The 22,472-nt window shown below is 39.0% G+C and overlaps 1 protein-coding gene across 12 annotated transcripts in view; it reads left to right on the top strand.

Moving 5' to 3' along the window:
• Positions 1-22,472, top strand: part of nav1b (neuron navigator 1b) — an 87,577-nt gene that overhangs the window by 13,967 nt on the left and 51,138 nt on the right. For 10 of the 12 annotated variants that reach the window (XR_006829086.1, XM_046076022.1, XM_046076020.1 and 7 more), the window contains exons 2-3: positions 17,036-17,847; positions 18,083-18,171. Coding sequence is in view for 11 of the 12 variants with exons in the window: in XM_046076022.1 (XP_045931978.1) it covers positions 17,063-17,847; positions 18,083-18,171 (874 nt within the window). In the remaining variant the exon portion in view is untranslated. Of the gene's footprint in view, positions 1-4,603; positions 4,688-14,975; positions 15,081-17,035; positions 17,848-18,082; positions 18,172-22,472 lie in introns of those variants that run through there. The other 2 variants (XM_046076012.1, XM_046076013.1) reach the window with 2 other exon arrangements.

Genomic DNA, 22,472 nt, shown 5'->3' with positions numbered 1-22,472 from the left:
TCCCTGAGCCATAACAGTGAAACAAATATAAATGCCCCAATACTAGTATTAAGCTTCACTGGATTCAAATTGAATAACTGAATGTGACAATATAGAAACATGAAGTACCATGTTTTGTTAAGCTAGTAGTCAATCGACCTTTTATTTCATCATCATGTTCATTTGAGATTGTTGCTCTTAACCACATCTGACATTTTCTCAGGACAGCTCCTGCAGTGGATTTGTCTGTGGGGGTAGTACATATGTTCTTGTGAAATACTCAATGATATTTGTCAATACTCACACTCAATACTTTGTGTGTTGGATTTGTGTACTCCTTGCTTAAGTCTCTGATGACAGTTGATAAAGGAGAAAGCATGATGAGCGTTGAAAGCCTGGGATGTCCCCTCTTGCTCAGTGGATTACTCACCATCTCCAGAGACCTTCTGGATCGGTTTAAGTGAGCAGTGTGAATCAATGAGTCAATCAGACATTTCTCTCTAGTAATGCTATAGCTACCAAAAACACTAGGACATCTCAGCTTAAGTGAATCATCATTTGTATACTTAAATTAATAGTTATTTTCTTTGGTCATATACTGTACCATAGTATATTACTAATATTATAACTTGACCTAACAATAAATTAATAAATTGTTAACTGGGTGTTTGGCATGGACACCCTAGTGAGGTGAAATCATTGTATGTTTGATTTGTTTGTGTGGTTGTTTTAAACAGATATTAATATCTGTGATGCTTGTTGCATCATTAAGCACATTTGTAAGGAATGGTTTGGCACTAAACCAAAATGAGGAACATATTTTCTTATTTACTAATTCACGTAAGTTTCTACACTAGAGTTAATATCTCTAGAGTAGAACTTTAAATGAATTTAACCAATAAGCAAAAATGTCTGTGTGCAGTGTTCAGGTACATTACTACCATCTGTAGAAATGCGTACTATAGGTTTAAGTGCCTCCCTGAAGAGAAAAGGTTTTGTGTGTTTGATGTGATTTAAGTGAGGCTGACATCCATCTTGTGTTTTTATCGCTCTTTGTATGATGGTTTAAGGGATATGCCTTTGGACAATTATTAAAAGCAATAATTGTATTTTAGGAAAGGAGCCTCTGGTTCTTATTTGTAGAGCTTGAGCGACCAGTCTTTATAGTCTCTCTTATACACACATAATACAGACATATAGACACAATACACAACTACTACTACATTAAGGGCATTGTTGGCATTTTGCTGGTGATCTTGTCCACTGTGACATTCAGCAATTGTGCAGGTAGGCATGGGTTCACTGTCCCTTACACTTTAGAGCACGTCACATGTGTGACCTTTACAATGTGATAGATGGTCAGCGTAACTATAAAGTCACCCTGCTGTTTACCAAAATAAGACTCGGAGGTACAATCTCATGCATTCTGCAGCATTTTATTCCTCATTTTGTTTTGTCATTCAGTAAAAAACAAAACAAAACATGGATGTTATCATTTCCAGCATGGCTCAGACATCTTCCTATAAAAGAAGAGAATCAGGAAAGGTGAAACTGATAGAGAATCTGTAGTCGAGGGAGGGGAAATAAAAGCCAGCAGAGAGTGATGCTGCTTGATCTGCCTTCCTCCCTCTCTCCAAGCCCTCCAGGCTCTTCGCCATCATAGGAAGAGACAATGATGAACTCAAAAAGCCTATTTATAGCCTGCGATTGGCCAACACTAGCCCTCTGTTTCTGCTCTTTGGACATCTGCCTTGGCCAATTGTGTAGTATATGTACATGTGATCATGCTCATGACAGAGAGGGGGAAGAGAGGAGTGACAGAGACTCAGTGGATTTAATCCAGAGGAAGAAGAGGGGGTAAGAGGCAGGGACAGGGCTGGGCTGTGGTCCATCTATCAGTGTGCAGAGGAGTGGTGATTCCTTATTGGAGTTTCATGGAGGAATTCACAGTTTCTTTTTTGCATTTGACCTGACTTGAAGCCAGGACTCCTCCCCTGGTAATGATATCCCTTTTGGCAGCATATTTCACAGAATCTTTGTCAAGTTGTCAGGTGAGGAGGAAGAGCTGGAGGAGGTGAGTTGACTGAGAATGTGTTTGCATAGCAACTAGCCATCAGTGTGTTAGTGTGTTTGGCTTTGTGCAAATCGGTGTTTAGTGTTAAATCCTCCATGGCTTATATCCATGTTGTTGTGTGTTATTTCTGCCAGAATAATCTCATGTAGCCTCAGTTTGCAATTTCCAAGTGCAAGTTTTATTTAACGTCTTTTAACTTTACTGTGGAGCTGAAATGATTAATTGATTGAGTAAGGAAGATTTATCAGCAACTATTTTGACATTCTATTAATCGTTAAAGTAAAAAATCTCAAAGATTTACAGGTTCCAGCATCTCAAATGTGAATATTTTCTGATTATCCTGGTCTTCTATGATATGAAAGCACATATATTTGGGTATAGGCTCATGGTTGGGACAAAACAAGACGTAAATATGTCAACTTAAGCTGTGAGAAATTGTGATGTGCAACCTTTTCTGACCTTTTTACAGACCAATTGAGAAAGAAATTCACAGATTAATTCACAATGAAAGGTATTCGTTAGTTGCAGCCCAACTTTGGTGATATATTATTTGAATATAGTATTTTTTTGGTCAACAGTAACCTAAATCCCACTCATCAAACTAAATGCCTTTTTCTCTAGTGTCCAGGGACACCAGTAATCAAGTTACTAATCCGTCTAAATGAACTTTTTAGCAATAAAGCTCTTGTCCAAGCCTGTGTGAGGAAACAAAAGCAAGCTGTTCAAACACAAGTAGCCAAAAGTGTTTGTCAAATTTTGTCCTTTAGATGGATTTGCATTATTAGATGAATTTCAGGGGGGGAATAGAGATAATTGTGTTTAGGGCAGAGGGAGTTTGGCAGGATGTCTGAGCTGGATGTCTATCTGATTGAACAAGCAGCAGTTTGACGTTTCAATGAGTTTAATGTGCTCTCTGTTGACTCCTGCTCTGCTGCACGCACTGTGGTCATAATGAGAGGCAAAGAGATGCAGTTTCATAAATTAGTCAGTAGAGGTCACATATGGGCAGAGATTATGTTTAAGTGATGTTGAGACACACCCTGATGTCTCTCTCTCTCTCTGGCTGTCTCTTGCTGTCTTTTGGTGTGTAGTACTTGCTGTAAGCTGCGCCGATGCAGAAGGTGACAAGGTGCGTTATCTGAAGCAGAATGTGCACGCATTGGAGTGTGAAGTGCACAATTAATAAGCAGTGAGAGTATGGTGAGGGATGAAGGACTTAGCTATCAATACAATTCACTTGGGCTGTTTGTACCTGTCTGTAACCCCACTGATTCTTTATCTTTGCACCTTTTTAATTAAGTTGCGATTATGTTTAGCCCCTGTTTGAGGGATCTAATAATGTAGATAGCAATTTGTGTCTCTCAAGGTCAGTCAGCATGTGTACAGTGTGTGCGTGGAGATTAATTACACATTTCCGAATATTTCAATGTTCAGTACACATCTTCGACTGTAATCCTCACTTATCTACTGCTTGTGACTCAACACAGACGATTTAGGGCTCTAATTTCCAAACTGCCTCGGTCTATAATCTCCCCTCATGAACTTTAGTCATCCTGCAGAGCGATTTAACTTCAAGGACAGGCAATTTGTTCAAATTTACAAGAGGGAATATAACATAACCCCACCCTCACACCACCCATTGCCTTGTATCTTCACACCAGTATGTGTTGTTTCATTGCTCTCGGCACACGCTAAATTTGGTCATGATCCACCACATGTCCTTGGCCTGCACACTTTCTGCCTTGTAAGTTGATTGTGTGAGTCATTTTGCAATATTAGGCCTCACAACACACAGGGGGGTTGTCTTAGTCACTGTTTGTAATCCCCACCTCAAAGATTATCAGGAAAAACTGTGTGTGAGCCCATGCTGTCACCATGTCATCGGTCCTGTCATTCTTTTTTTCCTGAGCTGACACCTCTGAGTCGGCTCCCTTTGGCCCAGATTCCCACTGAGGGTCGTGTTGAGGGAGCCTGTGCCCTGTAGGCAGCCAACTACAAACATGCAGTGACAATTCAAATCAGTCCAGTTCACTGGCTCTGGCTGGGGCTCAGGACACTGAGTGCCAGGCAGAAAAGATGCATACGCAACCCGCCAAGCAAAGCTGTGACAGATAGAAAGAGAGACAGACAAGACAGTACAGAGTATCAGGTGGTTTTATTAGTTTTTCACCAGGTACATGGCCCAGTTTTAGCTCAGCACTTTTGTAGAGAGAGACTTGGACTGGAACAACTCCAAGTCCATTTGCAAGTCAGAGGGAGCGCCTGCCGGCTAAGTAGTCTCATCCACAGGCACCAACTGCAGCAGAGGATCTGTCTAGAGTATTGTTATGCAAGCAGGAAGGAAGCAGTCCCACTTTGATCCAGACATCGTGCAGAGGCTGGACTGCTTTGGTCCTCAATGCTGCTTGAGCTGGAGGCTGCTGTTTGCGGTCCCATCTGGGAATTTGCATATCGGACAGTGTACTGTACTGTACTAGCTCAGGGCTCGGAGCAACCACGCCGCACAGTTAGATCATAAGAGGGATGGACTGATGGACACCTGAAGATAATGCTCATCACTCAGCTTGGCACTCTTGGTCTCAGCTTCCCTTGCACTTCTTATCGCATCACTAAGTTTTGTCAACCTCATTTTAGGTAAGTTTGAGTTCCTTGTTGAATACTTAGTACTAATAATGTGTAGAAGAGTACATTATACAAATTGAAAGGCATGCCAGCTGCACAGTTAGATTTTTTTTAATTAAACTGGATTTTAAATCATTTTATTGATCTGAACGTTCCTTTCCCCAAATGACCTTGTTGTTCAGAACAACTCTGTTGTGTTCTGTTGTGTTTTTGTTGAGCATTCTGAGTAGTTGGCAGACACAGTGCTTTAACAATATTACATCCTGTGGTTGGCTGAGATATTTATATCATGTGTGTGTGACTGCAGGCAGAGAGAGAGAAAGCCCTGAGGGAAACAGGAAACAGTCAGGTTGCTGAACTAATTCCTGCAAAGACTTTGTGATCCCTTGCTGGACTTTTATTGTCCTGTCTGGGACAGGGAGTCTTGTGCTCAGTAATTGTCTGGGGTGTACTGCTGACTCATACCAGTGAGTGCTACAGGCTACCACTGCATCAAGCTCACACTTCACACTACTCATCTCCTTAGTTTACATCGAGATACAGTTGACTGTATCATTCATGCGTTGCTGTTTGATGTCCTCATCAAAGAGTGAATCAATCAACATGAGCTGTTCTTTTATTGCCGGTAGAAATGTCTTTGAAATATGATGCTTAAGTGATTTTTTTTTTTTTTAATGGTATTTGTTTTAAAAATTCTAGGATAAACACATTGGTAAACATATACAGACAGATACATTTTCTATACTGTTTGCAGTACAATATCTAATACAATATTTTATATTAACAATTGAATGTCATAGTGCTGCAACCGTAGAGAATTATTACCCTAGGCTGCAGCTCCTCTGCGGAGTGTTTAAGCCTCTTTCAGCAAACTGTTTCGGTTTTCCGGCCCACATCTGTTTTTGTTAACTTTGACTGCTCTCTTCTGTGCCAGCTGTTTTTAATAAAAAGCTATAAAGAGCAATTAGTAGCTAAAATCAACATATTTGCTTCAGCGGTTGGTGGAGACCAAAGCAGAGCTAAAAGGACTGTGCATATTGGATTTAATTTCATTGGATGGCCAGACACATAATTCCAAATAAATGCTAATGTTGCTAAATGTACAAATCAGCAGTTATTTGCTGACATTTTCTTTATAATGGAGATACTATTTAAAAAAATTCTTCAGCTTAATCTGTGTCCCCCAAGTGGCCACTGCAGTTTTACCAAAAGAAGACCAGTAAGTTCAGAAAATGTGTGTCTGTTACTTGATTCCAGCTGTCAGTGTACTTTATTGTGAACAAGTTAGCATAGCATAGTCCTGATTGCTCCAAACTCCATTCAGAAAACAAGCATTTTAAAAGTTGTTGTTTTGCTGTCTTGCTGACAGACCTGACAAAGCAAGAATTCATATGTCAAATCGGCATTGTATTGTAGTTATTTCAGTATCATTTTGATCCGTTAATTGCAATTAAATCACAGCAAAATGTTTATTTTGGGTTCATACTACTGTCATAAACTGTGGGCTGTGTTCACTCGTTTTGTATGAGAACACCAGGTGAGTAGCCCAGCGATCAAACTCATGCAAGTCAGGTGACACGAAGATTAAATTTGCATCTGGTCTAAATGCACAGTAAGTCTATACACAAGCACTGCACAAGATCCTTGACATAAATTACAAGAAAATAATGTGTGTTTTAAATGAGAAACTGTCTACAGTCATGTTAGCAGCTCCATTAGTCTGTTCAGGCTATTAGCAGTGATAAAACACAGTGGTGCCTAATCTGAGCGCTACATCCTGATGTCAGCATATTAATGACACATTCTGGTTTGTACCAAAAAATACTGCTGTTCCATACCCGGCCATAGCATACACTAACGCGCACAAGTACAAAAGTAAATCAGTTCTGCATAGGGAGTCGATGCATAGCTCTGGGAATACCACTAATGGTGGGTGATGTCATTGCCAATAAAACAGATCTATCGTGTGTACAGCTTGCTGAACTTTTGAACTTGACTAACTTCAATGTCACTCTGGATTATGGTATGACAACAGAAATAGTGTCATGTGGTAAGACAACATCTATTATGGTGGTGGAAAAATGTGGCTGAAGGCATAATTTTCTCCCATGTCAACAGCCTACATTATATTGAAGACACTTTCAGGAGCTGTGCATACGTAAAGCAGATGCTTTGTAGCTTCCTTCACATCATTCCTTCAAAGACGGACCACTGCAAGCATTGTGGTCACATTGAGCTACAGCACAGTAAATCCATAGCTGATTTCAAATTACACATGTCATCAAAATAATTATGATGATTATAATATTATAGCTCATGCATTTACAGTGATGTTATGCTGGGACACTTTCAAATACTGGGGAGCACCATGTTCAAAGGGCAATTTTTGTTCACTCATAAATGCCACGTCTCGGTGTGTTCTGAATCCAAGTGTGTGTGTGTGTGTGTGTGTGTGTGTGTGTGTGTGTGTGTGTGTGTGTGGTGTGTGTGTGGTTTGGAAAGTCTAGTCCACAGACACGCTTCAGTGGCAGACATGTTCCACCTTGGCTAACCCAAAATGATATTCGTGCCGGCCTCGAAAAACCGGATACATATTTTATGTGTTCCATATAAATCTGTTGTGCGATATTGAGTGTTGAAAACTGAGTTTTATCATAGATCAGATACAGATCTTGACTGTGGCATATTTAATAAATATATAATAAGTACTTCCTTTGCTTTAAATGTAGTTGGGTACAGAGATATAAATCATTTGACCTGGAACTTAAAAAAACTAATAAAGTTCTTAAGTCTTCAGGTTACAATTTATGTCACTGTGAACATCTTGTCAGCTGTTGAGTGACATGTTGCAGCCACTTGAGAACTGACATTTCGGTGCAGCTTGCCCCCCAGTGAACAGAAGCTGAGTTGAACCAGACATTGACAGAAGAACACAGAAGGCTCTTGGTGTTAACACTGTGTAGATGAACCAGGAGACAGTGGCAGTATTTGAACAGAAAATATGGATGCTATTTAGCAGACTGACAATGTTAAAAATTTAGCACTTTTTAACAGATTGCACCTTGCTGATTGTGGTGGCCATTGTGGAGGTCTTCTGTTGTTGGTATGTCGCTGAAAGCTGAGTGTTTTAAGTTTCTCACCAATTTCCAGGAAATGGCCACAAACTTGAACCCAGATGTGGACAGTAACGCTTTGTTGATAAAATAGTTGAAAGCTCTTTCATGACAGAATTATGTGACAATACGACAACTATTTAATTTTGTTTTGTTTCATGGGAAACTTTAAGCTTCCAATGAAAAAGTCTAGTTTGAGGTCTTGTTTTTGTAGTTTAGCTCATGATACTGCCCAGTAACAATATCTTACTTACTGTAGTGGCCGTTTTCCATCTTCCAAGGCCACTTAGACTGAAATGTATCTTAATTGTGACCTGTGTCTGAATGAATTAAATCCAAATTTCTTGTGAAAATCCAGTGTACACACAAGTCCAGAAGGCAGATAATTTTTTAATGAGGGTTTATTTGAAGATCACGACATCATAGCTGGTAATCTCGTCCTCGTCCTTTACTGACTTGATGTTCTATCCGATTTATACGCTATGACATGTTTATAAAATACTATTAAACATTATAAAGCTTGTTTCGTTACCTACTACTAGTAAATAACCTTAGCATAGTCCACCTATAACACACTATTTAGAACACACAAACTGTAGTATGAACTACCAATATGTGCTTACTTATAAGGTTAGTTATTGATGTAATGGAGTGTGTCGACTCTTGTTTATCAGAGTATATTTAACCACATGCTCCACCTATCTGAAAGTAGAAAAAAAGTTTAGGCCCTTTGGCTATAACCCAAAAGGTCCAGTGTAGTGTATCTTACCACACTAACCTGACCAATAAACAAGTAATAGATTTCTTTTAAACTGTATTTGATTTGAATTTGGGTGTTATTCACCCCTAAGGGACCCTCTTGTACAGCTACAGCTGTTAATAAATCTTATTGGAAAGGCAACAAGCAAAATAGACCCACATTGTTAAAAAAAATAATACTAAAAGTTATCCCTACTTGTTTAAGATCAAGGTTAGTTAAGCAGTTAACTTCAGTTAAGGTAAGTAAAACAATCTGTTTATAGCCTACCATTTTACTCAGGGTTATATTTCATAATAAATAAGAAAAAAAGCAAGGCAGTTTATTTATCCCCAGCTCAAAGCACTTTACAAATTGCATAAAATAAGAAAGGCAAGACAAGAAAACAATTAAAAAATTAAAACCAAAGTGGGGACAAAGTTTCTCTGAGCAGTGAAGAGCTAGGTTTTAGATTTAAACAAAGTCCGATTTGGACAGTGGGTAGCATCATCATATAGGTTGTATATGTATAAACCACCGTGTTGGACTGTCCCTGATCTATATTCTTTTTTAAAATGTGAAAACCTTTTGTGAGCATTTCACTTTAAATAAATCCTGACATAAAAAGACACGATAAGGAATCTTGTGCTTCCTAAAAGGAAGTCTGCCTTTGGTCTGATACGGATAATACTGACAGATGGAAAGGGTCAACATTTCAGTTGGCCATTTTTGGTTCTGCAGTGTTAAAGACCGAGCTCAGTGGTGCCACTGAGAGCCATATGTATGCAGGTTTTCACTCCAACCATTTAAGCTGTTTCCACTAATTAGTTCCTCCCCTTCTGGCTAAAGCTGTGTTATTTGAAGAAGGAACTGTTCAGCATATTGTTATGCTGTAGCACCCAGGCATTTAATAAGATTTTCCATTTTTACCTTAAGTGCTAGATAAAAAAAGAAAAACCCAGTGTTGTTTACTCTGCTGGCTATTGGGACAGGCTGACAGTGGTGACAGCTTTCAGAAACAAGAGGAGCAGATGCTCAATAGGTCGAATAAACTGTGACTTTGACTGTGGCAACTGACAGAAGGTCTTCTGTCATTCTAGCTCTGACATTGTAGAACATGTGTGCACATTTTTATGTACATACAGGTGTTTTTATTTTACTCAGTCTGCCCCTCTGTCCCTGTCTCCAGCCACTTCTCACTTCACCCAGGCCTGTGTGCTTCTTTAGAACCTGTCCAGACCTGCCATTCTCTATCCACAAACCAGACTTTCCCACCAGTCCCAGTCACCTGACTCCTACATCCAACTGCTCACCTGTTCCTCATTCCCCAATAACTCCCACAGTATTTATAATAGCCAATCTTTGTTTTCTCCTGGGGAGATCGCCAGTGTTGCTTTGTGCCTTTGCTTTCTAGCCTCTTGAACCTGAACTCAAACCTGTACCTGGCAGGACATTTGGGTACAAGTACCTTCAACAGTATAATGGAGTATATTATTGGCTGTTTAAAATACATGAATGAGGGATTGTGCAGGTGCATTATGCTTTATGAGGGCAATATTCTTATACACAAACTTCATGTGTGGTTTATTGGATTTTTTTATTACTAATTATGATTTAACAGAATTTGTAACTTTAGGTCTAGAATTAAACTCCTTATTCACACAATGTTTGAGTTATATCAATTTACCTTGTCACCATTCATATGTTTTCAATAGGATCTAGACACAGAAACAGAAAGCTGCACACATTTTGACTTCCTGCAGTCTTTTCTTGTGAGACATCAAGGATGAAAGTGAAAAGGCGTGTTGTATTTGCTTATGCATGAAATGAATCACCTATACTATTTTAGGTGTTGTTGCTGCATAGTTTGGAGAGTGTTTAAGTGTATTTCCAATGCACTTACTATCTTCTCCCACCTATTCTAATGACCCAGTTCGTAAGACTGATATGGTCCAACACAGACAACTGCCCACACTGATTCATCACAGCACTGCAGTATGCTGTTTAACTGCCTTTCTATTCCTACATGAACTACGCTTCACTTTAGAGAACCGTGTCAGTTGCATAACAGCAGCATAACCGCAGAGGCAGGAGATGTGTGCAAAAGGGATTTTATAATACAACATCCTGTACTGCTTATGATGAGCTATGTCTAATTTTGTTTCAGGTTAAAATAAATTATTTATGTCAGAGCAGCAATGGCACGTTGGAATATTATATATGAAAAGGCCTCATTTATCCCGTTTAGCTTTAAGGCTGCAGACATAGCTAGTTTAAATGGTTAATTTTTTATTGAACTACAAACAAATATTTGCCTTTGATATGAGACTTTTCCCCGCGACACTGTACGCAGGATAAGCGGTTGACGATGGATGGATGGATGGATGAGTCTTTTTAGAATAAGCAGTCCAGTGTTTTTAGGCTTGTTTCTCTTAAATGGAAAATCAGTCACTGCATGATTGAAACACTGTATTAGCTTGAAGCAAAATGACAGAAGTCTTCAAAAACAACCACACTGAATGATTGCAAATACTCACGTACAGTTACCTGTTTATTAATGTTGGTGCTAAAATAGATGTAGTGATGGCACTTAAAAGAACCCTTACTATATGTGCCTGAAGCCTGTAGTTCATGTTAGTATAGGCAGTGGTCCCCAGGCCACAGGTGGTTCATTGCATTTTGTGTTATTTTATCATCAGTGATCAGGTGTAAAATGGTCCTACTGAAGTGAAAACCAACAGAGGTCCAAGTCCAGATGATTGAAAACTGCTTTTTAAATGGTAAATCCACACAGAGTGACAAACAAGGTAGAGTTGCTGTGGTACTATTGATTAAAATAAGTGCTGCCCGATCAGTCGTACTTTCATCATCCTCGCGAAATGAACATGTGCAATAAGCACATTGCAAAACACTGCCTGACACGTGATGAATAAGAAAAATCATTTTATTTAGAGATGGGCACCAAATTTTTGGAAACCGAACACAAACCATCCCCTCCTGTCTCTACCAGCAGCACCTTCAGGCAGTGAATCCCATCAACGACAGAGGACAGGAGGAGGTACTGATACTTGCCGATCTGAGTTTTTCATTCTTTCTAAACACAGTACTTTAATGTGTGGAATATGATTTATTTTATTGACAATTTAGATTTGTTTACAGTGAAATATTGTTGAGGCGTTATAGTGACTTTGTTGTTGTAAACTTGTTGCTGCTGTAGAAACAACATTTAGTTATTTAGTTAATATTCAATTCTAATCTAAATCTAAAATTCTGTTCTGAATTTAAAGACAACCAGGTAGCTAATATGCGCACTTCAATATTTGTATTCGTAATTGCATATCATATCGTCATTGCAATACTGAACAATGTTATTGCACATTACAGATTTTCCTCATGTTGTGCAGGCCTTGTTAAAAGTATTAAAGCATGATGCACTTCATCAAGACCTAATTTAGTATTGTATTGTATTATAATGCAGTACTTTTGACCATGACTGGATGACTTGCTAATCTATATCAAATTGTCTTGGATAACTGTTTCTTATTTTGACAAAGGGGACATGGAGAGGCTGGAGAGCTAGCAGGACCAAATTTAAAGCATCTTTTCTAAAAAAAAAAAAAAATACTATAATTATTAAATAAAGCTATGCCAAAACCTCCAATAGGAAGTTGTTTATTAGAGGTGCCATCCAGATCCTGACACATTTTGGCTTGTAAACAATTTCGGTAGGAAATTAGAGCATTTTAATATTTAATAAGTGTACAGCAGTACACTTGTTAAATATATGCTATTTGCAATGTGAAGTAGTGCCTTTTTTTTCTCCTCTGAATGTTAATGTTAAAACAGGAAACACTGAAATTAAAGAGAATAAAATTACTTGTGGTGCATGACTGCATCTGTAGCGAGGTTGCATCTTGCTTAACTGGGCAGCAACAGCAGATAGATTTAAAGGAAGCTTTGCAGAACTGACAAATTCAGGGTCGTATCAAAGAGTCAACAATAGGCCTTTTTCCAATGAAGATGTTTTTAAATTCCACAGTAGGGAAAACACAGGTGTAAATTATACAGTAAGGTTAATAATGGCTATATTCCATTCAGCTGCATCAGTGTTAGTGTTGTGGTTGTGTGCACGCTGGCTCACTGTCATGGTGAGGTGTGTGTATATGTATGTATATGTGTGTGTGTGTGTGTATATATATATATATATATATATATATATATATATATATATATATATGTGTGTGTGTGTGTGTGTATATATATATATATGTGTATATATGTGTGTGTGTGTGTGTGTGTGTGTGTATATATACATACACACACATATATGTGTGTGTATGTATGTATGTATGTATATATATATATACACACAGTGCTAGCAGGATACAGCCATCTGAAGCTGAAGCATTATTCATGGTGTTGATGATGTCATGGCATTACTGACCATGGTTAATCACTTAAAGTGACTTATAAGGGATAAATCCCTGTAATGGGCCAACAGATTAACTCACTCGCCTAAATGCCCACACTAATCTTGCGTGCCGCAAAAAGTACAGTAGGCTTTAATGGGAAAGACAATATGTCAGTATTTAATGGTTTTATGGTAATCTGTAAATAACTGATGTTCAGCAAACATGATGGAAAAAAATGTATTAAGTGACATAATTGTAGGTGATGACAAGACAGAAACATTGTTTTCTTAATGCACATTCATTTTTATAAGTAAACACACACTGCAGGGGAGTGCTGCAGCAGGGTGCTGTAATTTTATTACATGTGTGATGGAAGAGGAGAGAGAGTTTGAATATTATTGTTGTTGGGGAGACAATGCGATTAGGAAAAAAAATTATTATATAGCAGGGAACACACCTTTTAAAACATGCAGCTGTACAAACTTTATTGTCTGAAATGGTGTTGCATTTCTTTTTCTTAAAAAACAGCTTTCAGGGGTTTTGTCCAGGAAGAACACAAGGATGCAGCTCCGACTGTGTGACACAGTGATCTGCTTTATTCTGGCCATAATGCTTAGAATAAGAACATTAGAGTAATTTCATCATAAAAAGCAGAAACATTACAGCTTCTATTAAACAAAATGTTTATTCAAAAGAATATTTAAATGATTGTTGTAGATTGATTTGTTTATTTTTGTTATTGGGACAAATACACAGCTTGAACCACAAAGTACCACAGCATCATTAGCCTAAACTAGTTTAAAACGCTTTTCCCAAAATGGGTTTTTATACAATAGTAACACTTTTTTTAATATTTGCCCATACATGTTTGACAAATACAAAGTCTGGACTGGTATCACCTAAAAGTATGCCTTCATGCTTGTCCTCTTGTCCACTTCATTGTTCATCTGCGCACGTCAATGTCTCTTTGTGTGCTTTTTGTCTGCAGATGTGCATCTTATGATACAGACTGAGTTGACCTCAGTCCAAGTTTGCCCCACCAGAATTCCTCTCTGACAAAGCTAGGACACAAGAGGAAACAGTGAAATTCAGAAATCTGGGACTTGGTGCTATATATAAAAAAATTAGATCAGGCCTCTTGTAAAACCAGATAGTACGACAGTCTTGAGAAAATTTAATTATGTAGATAATGATGCACTTGTTCAACTCTATTATCTTTTGGTGTTCAGCTGGAAGGGAGAGAAATTGGAGCACAGAGATTGAAACAGCAGGACCAAATTCAGCTCTGTAAAATATCTGCAAGTGAAAGGAAGCATTCACTAATATATAAGGTGACACCTCACAAGTTGACATTTGGTACAAAACAAAATAATAATTACAGAAGGCATCCAGAGCCCTGAAACTGTTCTCCAAGTGATTAATGATTTCCAGATTTGAAAGACTACGTTTTAAGACTGACATCTTTTTTTTTTCCAAAATGGATTTAGAGCATTTAGAAAATGGGCTTTTCTGATGTCTATGTGTGCAGTATCAGACCCTTTGGCACTGCAGTTTGGGGACTTCACTAGAGTAAAGTGATCCTACGCCGACATGTTGTTGGTCTGTATGAGTATCTTTAGTCTGGCCCTCAGGCTGATTATAGGTTTTGAAGACAGGGGCAGTTTTAGCTTCTTGTGCCGCTGGCTGGATGCTTTGATGATGGTACGTTGAAAGGTTGGCATGTTAAAAAAGGAGCTCAAAGTCACATTCGATCTGTCACAGAAACATGAGCCCCTGGGGAAAAACAAAGCATGATATCACCAGACAAAGATGGAAGTATGAGTCATTAATATATGTGTTCATAATGGGTGAAGTGTGTGTGTGTGTGTGTGTGTGTGTGTGTGTGTGTTGAGCTGTAGGGGAAGTGAAGACATGTAGTTTTCCTCCAGCTTTTCTCAATGACTTTTTGTCATACAGCATCGATTTGCCCCCACTCACTTTAAAGCAGCATGTGGGTCTAAATTGTATTACTGTAAGCTGTATCATGTTGTTAAGTGTAGCTCGTCTGTGCTGAGAGCAAGTTCGTCTGCACCAACACCATACTGTTGTCGTCTCATTGTCTCTGTGCTGAAGACTGACTGATGTTGGACATGCCATTTACTCAGGTAAGACGGAACATCCTATCTCATTTTTGCCCCGTCATTTTAGGTATAGAGAACTTGCATTCTTTGATTTGTTTGTGGTTGTCATCAATGTAATTCAGTATCATCATTTATCAACTTTCAGTGAAATAGCAACTTGATCTGATTTAAATACCCATTTTACAAAATTCTGTTATCCAAATCAATGATTGCAAGCAGATTATATTTAAATAAACAAAGTGAGTTATTGATGTATTGGGTTTTTATGTAACGTGCATACCAAATTCACAAATATTTGTATTACTCTTGATAAAACCATATTCCCATTGCTTTGGAAGATGTTAAATGCACATGCTTGTGTTACTTACATGTAGGTGTCACATTTATAATTTATTATTGCGTTATCAGTCAATTTTTTTCTTGAGGGCCGACTGCCGAGTCCAAAACCCAGCGATATTCAATTTACAGTTATATAAAAATGGAGAAAAGCAGCAAATACTCACATTTAAGCTAAAATTGCTGATTGACTCATCCATTAATTCTAAAGTAGCAAAGCTTAAAAGGAACAGGAGGAAGGAGCAGAATTAGAAAATTAGACTGAGAGAAAGAGTGAATCTTAATCACTGGTGGCCAGGTTTTGTTTTTTTCAGTGAAATTCTGTTGCAAAAATGCTTAATATGCATAGCAGTGTGGTTTCACTTGGTCATAACCATTTTTTTACCCCCCATTTAACAAAAACATTGCTGTCTTGTACACATTAATAAATATTTTAAATCATGGTTATCTTGCACTGTTATCAGTTATAAGCATTAGATGACATGATGGAGGTGATGGAGTTGGGGAGGGGGGCTAACCAAGCCTCCACTATTATATATTCAGAGGTGCTGTCTGGGCTGCAGGGCCATGGTGGGGACAGCCGGTGTTGGCATGGCCTGAAAGGAGCCATTCTCCTGCTGCATGTGCCAAGTGGTGTCAGTCTGCCACTGGCTTTCACAGCACGTTTCACACTGGAGGTTGTGGTTACAGGACCAGGAATACATTAGGCAAATCTGTTGAAACATATGGTGTCTTTTTAGATGCAACTGATGCTTTGATTGATTTTGGGTAAATCTATTTGATTGTTTTTTAATCAAATTTCAAGTACAACATAGTTTAAAATTATTCTCCTTGAGAAACATTTTTGTTTCTTATAATCCTTATGTAATTTTGATTTTATGATTTTTTTTTTTATAGTCATAGATCAGCTGTTTGCCTTCTTTCACTTTCTTGATTGCATTGTTTCGCCTGGTCTGGTTCCTTGGACTTTTAGGTTATTTTGATGTTGTAATTGATACATAATGGTATAATGCTCTTTCTCCTCAAACCATCTTCTCCTCTTGCTTCTTTCCCACACACTTAAATTCACATTCAGTCACAACGTCTGTGGTTAGAAACCTTCTTTCTGTGAGGTAACGCCCTGGAATGCACAGCTGTTTTACAGTATAAATCTTAACTGAAGGCTTGTTATCCATCATAGGGTATACAAAAAGGATGGATGTCCACAGACTCCCTTTACACAGACTCCCTATACACATACATGCATACCACAATCTTTGTTTAACCACCAACATGAAATGTAAAATATCTCCTCCCAAAATGTCAAACTTTTCCTTTAACTTTAAAACCATCATTTGGAGAAGGTAGTTGATTTGTCATTATGTTGTAAATCAACTCTTCTTGAGTAGCAGTATGAAAGCTTCCAGAGAACTAAAGTTTGCTTAATGCTGCGAATGTTAAATGTTCATGCGTCTGTCTCTTACAAATCACCAATCTGTAGCCTGAGACACAAGTACCTTTATTCATGTTACTGAGCAACGTTGCTACATTTACTTTATGTTCTTACTCTAAATTAAATGTGTAAAACTGCAAAATAGTCCAGTTTCTCCTATGGTGCCTGTTGTTATAGTTATACATCAATTTTTTCTTGCTTTGTTTTCCAGATCTCAGCCCAGTGACACTCACCAACCATGAGCGGTGGAGTGAATATCAAAGTCATATCTCAAAGTCAGAGTGACGCAGGTGTCAGCTCGAGTCTGCCTTTACCTCAAAACATGATGCCTCTCTCCAAGATCGATCCCAAACAACAATACGGTGGCCTCCCCAATCCCACTGTGCAGTATCCTCACGTCGGCAAAAGGCGGCCTACCTATTCTTCATCTTCTGTTTATTCGGGTCCTGCAGAGCTGCTGAGAGGCACAGCTTTAAAGAATCACCTGCTGCAACAAAAAGTTGGCATGTATTCTCATAGAGGCCCGGCAGCTACAGAGCGCAGTGATGGAACATGCTCGGCATACAGCAGCCCTCAGATACCAAAGAGAGAAGTCCAACGCTCTAAAGACACACTGGACCTCCGCACAAGCACACTGACGCAGAAGGCTTTTCGAGACCTCCAGTTAAGACAAAACACCAACAAAAACTGGACCTTTGGGAAATATCGTCTGAGGAATGTGGACAATGTAGCTGAGGATGACCCCTTGTGCCGGCTATCTGCTAATGTTCAGTCAGGCCACAGAAGCGGACGTCTGCTTTATACCAAAGGTGCAAATGGGAATGAGATATCAGGGGTGTCTTCAGCTGGAATGGGCAACATCCAAAAAGCGGTGAAGAACATGTCCGACCAGGACCTGCAAGGGTTCGAAGGAGAAGTGTCCAGGAACAAATCCAAGTCTTTTAATCACACATTCAACATGCCACGAAGAGGGAGTGAGCCCGGAAAAGTCAATATGGCCGCTGTTGCTCCCTTCAGGTTCAGGTGAGGGCAGTGTTTCACCTTGTAAGATGGGAAGATAAATAGCAATCCACAGCCCGCAGTTTATTTTTAGGACTGCATTGAATTTGATGCAGCCAAAGTGCATCTCATGCTTCCTTTTATATATCATCATCATTTTCCACTTTCCATTTTCCACTGGTAACACTTCATCAACATTTCTAGTTTGTGGTTGTTCTTTGTCTCTTAAAACAGTTTGTGTTTTTCTCTTTCCCTGTAGGTTTCAGGTTCATGATGACACAGATGCCTCCCTTGATGATCTTAGTGACTGTTCCTCTGACTCCATGGAGGTCTGCTGTGATGATCTAGGTGAGTCTCTTTGAATCTTCTCCACTGAGCTTTCCACCTTACGTTCTTTACGTTGGTGTCCACACTAATCCAAGGGATCACAAGACAATTGACTGGATAGACTTTTATGTAAGTATCTTTGTTCTGAAATTTATTTTTCTTCAGGCCTAGATATTGTTAAAATGAATCAATATGAGCAGCAGAAATCACTCTTTGGTTAGGATTGAGGGGGCACCATAAACTCCGGTTTGTGTCCAGCTGTTGCATCTGATTCCCCATCCCTCTCTCCCCTCGTTTCCTGTCATCTCTCTACGGTCAGCTATCCAGTTAAGGTGATAAAACTTAGTGATATCTGAGGGTTAAAGAGCAAGCAACCCATAATGTTTAATCTCTTTGTCAACTTAGAATTGAAATCACCCTCTATCCTTAGAAGTACTTGTCCTCCCTCTGTAGTGTCAATATGCCAGGACAAGTTACTTGAATGGGGAAATTCTAACTTTTTTCCTCAGTTCACAGAGTTCAACCAGTTAGCTATGCAAAACCCTGTTTTTCCAATTGTATTATATTGCATCCTGTAACACCCAAGCTTTAATATGGCTGAATGTTAATACTGGACTCTGTTCAGCGTGGCAGTTGTTCTCACTCGAGCTGCTGCCAACTCACAACGAAAGCTTCATACTGTATGCACCACCTGTTATGTGCATCATGATTTCCTGAAGTACTTCACTTCTTTCTGTATGTGCATGTGGGGAAAAAAAGAGATTCTTGGCAATGAGCACTTCTCTCAAATCACAAAGCACTATTAATGCAGCACTGTTTCTTAAATGTTTTCCTGTCTCTGGTGTGCCATTGTGATTATATTTACGTCATTCAGGTCAGTGCTGTGTTGTGTTTGTTCTGATGCCTGCAACAACTGTGAACGTCACACACATTGTTGCTTAGAGACTGACATTCACACATGACATGTCACAGTTGCCACAAACAACAACAACAACAACAACAATAAAATAAATTATTTCCAATCTGAGATTACATAATTTAAGATGTACTATAAATATGTCATATTGATTTTAGTAAAATAAGAAGACACTATTGACTCAGGTGTAATAGCTGTGACCACAACACAGAATTAATACTCAAACATGTTTGAAGTGTCAGTTCACATTATTGGTAGATAGTTTTCCAGAAGCCTGCTAATTTCAGCATTATTTATTGTTGAAACTTGCTGTTCACTCAGTGTTGGAGAATGAAAAAGTTCTTTCCAGACCTCAAATCAAATAATTCAAATGCACTGTCATACACCAGGCACACTATTATTGATCTATTCAGCTAAACCAATAAAGGATTTAACCCAAGAGTCTACGGCCATGCTAATGGCTGTGTGTGGCTGTAGTTAGACAGGTGCTATGTGTTAGCCTACTTAGCTGTGTTTGATCAAAATGCTAACATCTGCATGCTAATATACTCACGATGATAATGCTTTAAACAGGGACAATGTTTACCATGTTCACTATCTTAGTTTAGCACGTTATCATGCTAACATTTGCTAGTTAGCATTAAACACAAATACAGCTGAGGCTGATGGGAATGTCATACCTTTTGCAGGTATTTGGTCAGTAATCAGTAAACATGTTTTTACATTTACAGATTTTTTTTGTAAACAAATTCTTAATGATTTTACTCATTATCATGAGTTCTACATAAAAATATCTCACTATAGTTACTTAAAATTACAAAGATTGCCCCAATCTACTGATTTTTTATTAAACTTCCAAAAACATGTTCTCCTACTATACTCTCCTCTGATGTTGTATTGTACTGCATTGTTTTCTCTTCTCTCTGGGACCCACAGGTGGTCATTTAAGTGGGTCCCAGGGAAACTGAGTGGGTCCCCAATAAAATGTGTGTTTTTTTTTAAATAAATGAATGTGTTAAATTTGTGTTTAGGGATGGGATACTACTCATCGGTTCTTTATCAATAATCTTATTGGTTCTTTTTCATTACTAAAAAAGGCTTTTAAAAAAGAAAACATTCAGAACAGGATAACATATTAAGATTTTACATATACGGTAACCAAATGTTGTTTCTAGAGCAGCAACAGTAATGTTTACGTGTGTGTGTGTGTGTGTGTGTGTGTGTGTGTGTGTGTGTTACAAAGAATCTGTCAGTACTAAAATACTACCTGCTAGCAAATAGCATTTGTCTGTTTAAATTGATAAATAATCTAGTAGTTACTTAATTCCTTAAATCCTGTCCCTCCCCTGTCACTTCAGGTGTGCCCCAGGGCTCTGTCCTGGGGCCGTTACTTTTCATCATTTATCTCCTTCCCCTGGGCAATATCTTCCGCAAATTTGATATTGAATTCCACTGTTATGCTGATGGCACCCAGCTCTACCTCTCGACCAAACCATCGTCCTCTCTCCCACCTCCCCCACTGACTGTATCTTGGAAATAAAAACCTGGTTTACCAATAATTTCCTCAAATTAAACAGTGATAAAACCGAGGTCCTCCTCATTGGAACTAAATCCACTTTATCCAAAACCGACAGCTTTTCACTTACTATTGACAATTCCTCCGTTTCACCCTCCCCCCAGGTTAAGAGTCTGGGAGTCATCCTTGACAGCACTTTATCTTTTCAGTCCCACATCAATAACATTACCCGGTCTGCCTACTTCCATCTACGAAACCTCAATCGCCTCCGCCCCTCCCTTACCCCCCACACTGCCGCTATTCTTGTTCACAGTCTTGTCACTTCCGTTTGGACTACTGTAACTCTCTCCTTTTCGGCCTCCCTCACAAATACCTTCATAAACTGGTCCAGAATTCAGCTGCCCGCATCATAACTCGAACACCCTCCATCCACCACATCACTCCTGTTCTCCAACAGCTTCACTTGCTCCCGGTCCTGTCCCAATTCAAAGTCCTTCTGTTAACATTCAAGGCCATCCACAACCTTGCCCCTCCGTATTTGTCTGATCTCCTGCAGGGTCCAACTTCCACCCGCTCCCTTAGACCCTCTTCCTCCATACACCTGTCTGTCCCCCCTGCTCGTCTCACCACAATGGGGAGCAGAGCATTCAGGCGCTCTGCCCCCCGTCTCTGGAACTCTACCTCATTTGATGTAAATTCTTTGCTTTTAGCTTGTTTTAATGTTCTTAGTTTTGCTGCTTTTAAATGTCTTTGCTTCCCTGTACAGTGTCCTTGAGTGCCGAGAAAGGCGCCTTAAATAAAATGTATTATTATTATTATTATTATTATTATTATTATTATTATTAATTCCTTGTTTTACTTGGCATTACTAAACTAATTAAATGGCAGCATGGTCATTTTGGCTAACAATGTCTGATATAGGTGTCGCTCCTGATCACCCAACATGCACAATTTAGAAAATGACCTGATAATTGCTCTGGGCTATCATAAAAACCTCTAACTGTCTTCTTAATTATCTTAATGACTTGCGGTGAGAGTGGTGAGAGCCTCCAGTCAGCCTCCTCAGGGAGAGACGAGACCAGAGACTGAGTGGTCCTCAGCTGAGGGTGGACAGATGCAGGACTGAGAGATTGAGTGGTTTGATGGGAGGATCGGCTTTCACCTCCTGTCTGCGAGGTCCTCTTGTCCCCACTGGATGGACCTGAGGGACGCTTAAATTCTGTTTTTTGACCATAGAGCAGAGAGATGTGTCTTTGTAAGCTGTCATCCGGCTTTAAATACAAGTTGGCTGGAAAGATAAAGAATAGGATTGTTTCAATTACTTTTCCATTCATTAGAAACATCAGTAGAGTAAAGATGAGTTTGTATCTCAGGTTAGAAATCTTACTTTAAAATGAAGTTTCAGAATAAGAAGGCTCTGGCAAATGTTTTAACACAGACAAGATGGTAATGGTTTTACTTTTTGCTATCATTCCCAACAGCATCATGAATAATCTATTGTTCAATCTATGAAGTGAATTTCGGTGAGAAAACTCTTATAATTGTTCAGGTCAGTTTTTATCCGTCTGGCTGCTTGTATTCCAGCAAGCACAATGATTCTATTATCCTATTTAAGGGTGTTTGTATCGCAATAATTACCACATGACTTCAACACCATGCACAAACACAATCTTTTCATGTTCCCTTAACACTATGCTTCAACCTACATGTGACTGTGTGCACAGTTACGTTGATGTTCTCTGAGGTTTTCCCCTTTGAGCACATGTTGAAGTCTCCCAGATGTTCTTGAATACATTGCTTTATAACAGCTGAGCAGCCCCAAAATGATTACACGTGCTGTCCAGGGAAATGTATAACAGACAGCTGTGTAACTGTCCTGTCATACCATGC

The sequence above is a fragment of the Micropterus dolomieu genome, linkage group LG18 (genome assembly GCF_021292245.1).
Source record: "Micropterus dolomieu isolate WLL.071019.BEF.003 ecotype Adirondacks linkage group LG18, ASM2129224v1, whole genome shotgun sequence".
NCBI lineage: Eukaryota > Metazoa > Chordata > Actinopteri > Centrarchiformes > Centrarchidae > Micropterus > Micropterus dolomieu.
This window is presented reverse-complemented; position numbering and strand designations above follow the sequence as displayed.